The sequence below is a fragment of the Haemaphysalis longicornis genome, unplaced genomic scaffold (assembly GCF_048455015.1).
Source record: "Haemaphysalis longicornis isolate Haplotype H1 unplaced genomic scaffold, Haemaphysalis longicornis Haplotype H1 scaffold_7, whole genome shotgun sequence".
Taxonomy (NCBI): domain Eukaryota; kingdom Metazoa; phylum Arthropoda; class Arachnida; order Ixodida; family Ixodidae; genus Haemaphysalis; species Haemaphysalis longicornis.
In genome coordinates this window covers 36,690,139-36,697,200 of record NW_027526422.1, presented here as the reverse complement: position 1 = coordinate 36,697,200, position 7,062 = coordinate 36,690,139, and the positions used below count along the sequence as shown (strand labels likewise).

General features: G+C 44.5%; 1 protein-coding gene across 1 annotated transcript in view; it reads left to right on the top strand.

The window, feature by feature from the left end:
• Positions 1-29: 29 nt before the first annotated feature.
• Mer (ezrin/radixin/moesin family protein merlin) overlaps positions 30-7,062 on the top strand; it is a 34,588-nt gene continuing 27,555 nt past the window's right edge. Inside the window, exons 1-4 of the mRNA XM_077676775.1 lie at positions 30-531; positions 731-859; positions 3,079-3,201; positions 4,094-4,177. Of these exons, the coding sequence (XP_077532901.1) occupies positions 445-531; positions 731-859; positions 3,079-3,201; positions 4,094-4,177 (423 nt within the window). The 5' untranslated portion in view covers positions 30-444. The remainder of the gene's footprint in view (positions 532-730; positions 860-3,078; positions 3,202-4,093; positions 4,178-7,062) is intronic.

Sequence of the window (7,062 nt, the reverse complement as noted above, 5' to 3'; positions counted from 1 at the left end):
CAGCTTGATTTTTCTGCTTCTGGCAGCCTTCTCACAGCGCGCTCCACTCAATCGGCAACTACGTACTATCGGTACTATTTGTCCATCCGTGCGGATAGTTCGGATTCCGGACAGAAGGGTTATTTATTGCTCTTTTCCGCCGACGAAGTTTGCTCCGCCGAGGAAACTTCGCTGGATGTTACGCGACGGTGTCTCAAATGTTTGCGGGCGTTGTTCTGTGAAACACGTCATAGCTGTCACGATGTTCTCGGGCGGTCAGAGACACGCGTTGGCCAATCCGTTGTGACCGGAGTGGACGTCGTTCGGTAGGCGCTATGCGGGAGACGGCGGGTGTTCGCCGTTTCCTGACCTAGTAATTAATGAACTAGAATTCTTCGTAAGATGGTTCACATTTCGCTGCTAAATTTATGATTGCTCCGAAAACCGCTGTCGAAGAGTGTCATCATGCCGTTCAGAAAGAGTCGGAAGCCGGGAAAAGTCGTCCCAGTACGGGTGTCTACGATGGATGCCGAACTGGAATTCGATCTTGAGGTAAGCGATTTTTTTTTCTTTTTTCTTCGCTGGCGTGCTTTCTTTTTATATAGTGTCAGGCTTCGGACAAATTTCCCTGAAAAGATCGTGATTTCAACAGGCATTCCCTCACCACGTGCTGCTTCAAGGCTTTGTCTACTTGACGATGCAGTAAAACGTATTGAGCGCCTTTACTCTGAACCTTTTTCTTCGACTGCAGCAAAAAGTCACTGGTCAAGAGCTTTTCGATCTCGTCTGCCGGACTATTGGCTTGAGGGAAAGCTGGTACTTCGGCCTTCAATACGTCGACTCCAAAGGATTCGTCGCGTGGCTGAAGCTCGACAAAAAGGTGACAGCGAATTTGTTCTCTAATTTAGAAGTTCAAGTTAGCGTTCCGTGCAGTGGTATTGTGATGCCGAAAGAAATAAATTACTCACATACGCAGACCACCCCAATCGCTACCATTTTATCTGCCTTGTCAGTCGGAGCTGTCATTTTAATTCTTTTTGTACTGTCTCGCCGTAGCCACCCATCCAGTCTGACCGTAAAAGAATGGAGGCGGGAAACGGACAGTGAACTCCTTCCCGAAAAAGTCTTCGAGTGCGTGAAATGCGGAAATTAATCTTGACTGAGCAACACGCAAGCAGGGCGGCATTCCAGGTATTAGGCGCGCAGGTTTATAAGTTTGTTGGTCAGTGGGTAAGGGCAGTAGTCAGTTCTGTTTTCGTAACGGCAGATGACCGTACAAATATGACTAGTAAACGATTTGACCCTTTCATTCTTGCTTAATCCCCATCTTCTTGTCTCAAAAGTGGATGACCCTCTTGATACATCTACCAATGTCGTGCGTTTCTGCCTCTGCTGGCTCTAGTTGAGGCGAATTCTCTAAACCAGTAACAAATTATCTCTGCCTCGCAGACTTTGTAAGGGCGCTAAAAGCCTGTACATAAAACTGCTCATTTGTCACTTTGGGTAGTGATTGGGATTCACGTATAAAAACCAATCGAGTCAGGGTTCAATCATGTGTACTGACAAGTGTGTTTTCTTTTTCGCATCTGCGTTTAAAAATGTTCGTGCACACGCATATGTGAGCACATAATTTTGAATGTGGCTTGGGTACCGCTGAGGGCATTTCATCTCAATAGTTCTCCCCTTTTTATTTTCTCCCAGTATTCCTTCAAAGCACACATCCTGACTTCGCACTGCTTCGGAGAGCATATAGAACTCGCTGCCTACAAAAGCTGTTATACAACTATCATTCTGAAGAAATCTGTAGCATTCATGGTAGTCTTTTCTTGAAATTACGAGAGTTCCCCAACAAAGTAGGCAAGTGTCTGTATCAAAGAGACACTAAAGTGTACAAATAGGTTTTCCTCTATTAACAGACCAGTGCTGTGGGTACAAATATGGTTGTTGCAATAGTGCATTATTGGTGCCAAAAATGTCATAGGCATGAAAGCAGGTATCTTCGCAATGTACATTTTTCTGGCTCACTGTTTGTGACGTCGCAAATTGTGAACGGTAAAACAAAATAGGCAAGTCTTGTTTAGTCCTTCCCCTCTTCTGTTTAAGAAAGGTGGGATGCGTAAATATTTAATGTACATAGGAACCTCTCATGAGCAAATGTTTACTTAGGAGACAAACTTCTGCTTTTGAACATCATTGCACAGGTTCTCACTGCACCTGGTGGTAACTTATGTCAGCCTGTGTCTTGGTCCAATGTTTTTGCCTCGCAATACAAATTTAGTAAAAAAAATTCGGGTGGGTGAGTGCGGGCCCCATTGGGCTTTTTTACAGTCAGCATCTACCTATATACATGACAACCAGCGCCATAAGTATAGCATTACTGCTAAACAAACAAACTGTTGTTTTCTATGAAACAGAAGTTGCAAAAGCTTTGAATGGTGTTATCTTTCAGTTAAAACAAAAAGTAATTTAGCCTTTGGCAAATTGGCACTAGGAGGTAGTCTCCTAGTGCTCCTTCAACACCAATTTCTGTCAGCAATCTTTTTAGTACACCTGTCGCAGGCTGGCCCAACAAGCCTAACACCTGAAAAACCTAATTGCGACTCCATTTATTAAATGGCAAAGCAAATTGCTTGACATCTGAGTTTTGTCTTTGACTCGCACGCAGTGTGGACTTTTGATCGCAGTGGCTTTGACTTTGAAACCCGTCGCCATTTGATTTCGCACAAAGAAACTTCGCATTCAACCATCGTCGTCATTAGACAGATTGACGTCGTTAGACCGGGTGCATTTCCTGCGTAATTTTACACGTCTATGCACCCCTCTCCAAATTCAAACTGCTTCGACCGCGCCGGAATGACACAATCAGATAGACGTCGGCTTCATAATGCGAGAAACCCAGGTTCGATTCCAACTACTGCAAGCGTTTTTTTTTTTTTTTTTTTTTCACTTTACCCACAGCCATCATCATCATCAGAGAAAACTGGCTTTCCTGCAGTGCGTTTTCGATGTGGTGTACGCCTTCAGTGAGACATAGAAACCTTAGCTTTAAAGCAAGTCGCCATTGCAGTGGTGACCTCGTGGTCATTGTTGGTCCTCCAGGTTCAAGACCAAGATGTGCCCAAGAAGAGTCCTCTGAGCCTGCTGTTTCTGGCAAAGTTTTATCCTGAGGATGTCTCCGAGGAGCTTATACAGGAAATCACCCAACACCTCTTCTTCCTCCAGGTGTGTTGGCGACTCCCTGGCTTGCTGATGTCCCCGATGCATGCCCTTTGGGTGCAGTTGCTCCAAGAGGCCTAGCAAAGGCCGCTGCCCAGTGGCATTTGTTGTGAAAAGGGAGACACGGCAGACCAAAATACCCGTTACACCACCTACTGCTGTTCTCATTCGTAACCTTACCACTGTTACCAAGCATCTCTATGCTGCTGCTGGATCCAGAGGCCCCTCCATTTTACTTTATAATAAAAGCAGCTGTCCCTTTAGCCCCCCTTATTTTCGGGGCATAAGGGCTTCCTGGGATGCTTTCCTGGATCTGCCCTTCTATCAATGTTTCTTAGTCTCGCAAAGCACTAAGCAGGTGCAGCTTTTTCATTGTTCCTGCACTGGTATTTGAAGATGAAAGGCCTCAAGGCAGCTTGAAACCAAAGCAACATTTTGTTGTGCCCTCAATGATTTACTTTTACAGAGTCCAGTAAGCTTGTGTGGATGTCTGTGGCATTATCTCTACTTCCCAGGAGCTGGTGTGTTGTCACTAACAGATAACTTGCGGGTCAATGCAAAATGTTTCTTCGGCACATTCATACAGTATTCGGCCTTGTGGGCAATGCTCATGCATGATTTTTTGTATGCAGTGCTTAGTGTAATATTCATTGCACATAGTCATTTTTTGAAGATTGTGCACGAAAACAAGTCTAATTGCCAGGCATGATACGTCTTTTGTATGAAACGCCTGAGGTCAAAGCTAATATGAAGCGCTGTGTTTCACTTAGAACTGGAGATCCTCTCGTACAGCCGATATACTTAAATTTATGCTGGCTTTGAAAGTTCTTTATTCTTTTACTTTGCTACAGTGTTGCTTGCAGTTCTCTCGACCGCGCCCATTTCTTTTTGTCTGCAGGTCAAACAGGCAATTTTGAGTATGCACGTGTATTGCCCGCCAGAAGCCTCTGTTCTACTGGCATCGTACGCTGTTCAAGCAAAGGTGGGGGCGCTTTCAAAATGATTCTCCCTTATTCGTGTGTTGTTCAGTTAATAGTTTATTGGGAATGCAGACGTTACCCATAATACAAACCAGTGGCTAAGGAGTCCTGGTGATCCTCTACAATAGGCAGGACTCCTAGCCTCACATAGATATTTTGAAATGCGTGAATTTCATACGTTGAGATTCCAGTGCACGCAAACCAGGAACTTGTGATTAAGAACTTTATTTGGTGTGCCTTCTTTTGCAGGCATTATAAATCTTCAGAACTCGTTCTTTATCAGAGTTTTTCACATTGTGGCAGTAGAATTTAGAATGTTAATATTTTATTTCTTGTGTATGTTCCGTAGCTTATTAACCTGATGGAACCAGTTAGCCTCCTTTTTTTAGAGCTTTGGCTCACGAATGAACAAGTAATACTTAGTTCTAACAGAACTCTGAAATTGAGACAAGTTGGTCCATAACCGAATTTACTCGCGTAATGAACCCACTTTTTTTTTTTAGGAAAATTCGGCATGAATTTGGGGGGAGGGTTCATTATGCGGGAAAAAAATTGCAAGAGATTTTTAAAAGTTGAAATTTCATACAATAAAGTTGCTAAGAGAAGAGCTGTCAAAGCCTTACCATTTTCGTAAAAACACGTAGGTAATTATGTAATGAAATTTATATTTCATTCGCAACTCGCCATCGTCCCCCTTCGCCATGGAGCTTCCCTCCTCACTGAAGTCGCTTGCGGCCGCACTTTCGTTGTCGGCACCGTCTTCCGTGCCGTCAAGGCACTCAAAATTTTCTTTTCTGACACCGGCAAACTTCCTTTGGGACCACGAAACACATGGCGACCCCTGTTCATCGCCCGAAAACCTCTCATTTTCGCCCGTAGCCTACACGTCCTGAATTAACACTGAAGTGCCACACAGCTGCGCCATTTCCATGTGCAATGCATGCTCCACCACCCTAGTTTAAAACGCCACGCAGCAGGACCACAAAAAAAGGTTGGAACACAGCTGAACAACAAAACGACGGAGCGTAATCGCGTAACAGCAAGAGCAGAGGAGTGCAGAGTACGTTTAGTGCTTTGTTCGCACGCCGGCGGAACCAGCCTAAACATCAAAGAGCAGGCAAGGAGTGTGGAGTACGTTTGGTGCTTTGTTCGCACGCCGGCGGAACCAGCCTAAACATCAAAGAGCAGGCAAGGAGTGCGGAGTACGTTTGGTGCTTTGTTCGCACGCCGCGACGTTTTTGTGGCGCAAGGTTTGTTTTGCATTCAACAGGTGGCGCACCGCAAACACACAATTTTTAAATTGTAAGCCAGCATTTGCGCTCATGTCTCCGGCTACTGATGAGATTTCTTTTTCTTGGAATGCATTTTTAGCATTTCTGCGCGTACTGTAGTGCGATATCAAGTTACTGCGATCGCCTACAGCATCAGCAACCATGCTTAAAATAAAAACATATTCCCGCTGCATTTTTTATTCAGTGACAAAAAAGTAAATTCTCAACAAGAAAAGTGGAGGGAGGGTTCATTGCGCAAGTGGGTTCATTATACTGTAGATAAATTGTACTGAAAATTGTTCTGTTTTTGCCAACAGTTTTTTGTGAACAGAAAATTACAAGGAAAACATCAGAACTGTAATGTCACCAATTTGTGGTCAGCTGTTGAGCTACGAATGCCACCATTGCAAATCAAAGTAACTCATAAATGAAAATTTTTGAAGACCTTGTGATAAAGAACACCAAGGGCGTGCATTCTGGAACCCAAAAGGCAGTGGTAGCTCCTGCCCTGTGCATTTTCCACAAAAAAGAAAAGAAAGAAGGTAAAGGGATAAGCTTGTTAATTAAGATAGGATAGGTCAACAGCCATCTTAGCTTTTTTGTGTGTGTGTGTGTGTGTACCTACCGTATTTATTCGAATCGAGGCCGGCCCCGATTCTAAGCCGGCCCCTGAAAGTCTGAAGCCACGAAAAAAACAAACAAACTTACCTCGATTGTAGGCCGAACAAAAATGCGAGGCCAGCGTTCACACACACAAAAAAAACACGTTTATTGAAGATGAAGATGTGGTGCTGGAACTCAATCAGTTTCTCTTCAAAATCATCGGGCAACTTCTGGGCGATTGAGGTTCGATGACGGAGGTTAAAGCCGAAGCGCTTCATGAATTTCTGTAGCCAGCCCCGACTGGCTTTGAAGTGTGCCCGGGATAAGCCTCGTTCCCTTGAAAGCTCCCTTGCTTTTGCCTGGAGCACTTCCATCGTTACTGGAAGGGCAGCTGCTCGCTGCGTCCGAACGAAGTCAGCCAATGCCATCTCCATTTTGTGGTGACGGCCTTCTCATGGTCCTGTGAATGCCATCCTCGTTACGGCGCACACAAATATCCTTTCCCGTTGCGTCCTCCAACGACAGACGTTTTTTTCATCCACGCCGAAGTCCCGCCCGGCTTGAACGTTCGACGACAACTCCGCTGCTAAAACAACTTTTCTTTTAAAAGCGGCACTATAATGGCACCACTTGTTTGGTGCCATTGCGCTTTCAAAACCAAACGCCACCGCACGCAGGCCACTATCCGCACAGTTCAAAATGGCGGTATCGCCCCCAGCTATGGCCCCTTAACTCTTTCGTTACGGCGGAAAAACGGCCGATTTTAGGTGCTTCCACAAAAACGTTTTTTTTTTCTCTTGAGCTACTGGACACACGTAGCCGTGCTATGCATGATATTGTAGCTTATAGATTACTCTTCCAAGCACAGAGCCGCGGTTTTGTTAAAGGTACAATTACTTACAGTTTATTCGTCAAGTAATCAGAAAAAATCCCCCAAGAAATGTATACGAAAAACACAAATCGGCACTTTTACCAAGACTAAAAATTATTTCAGGTATTTTAAGATATACAAA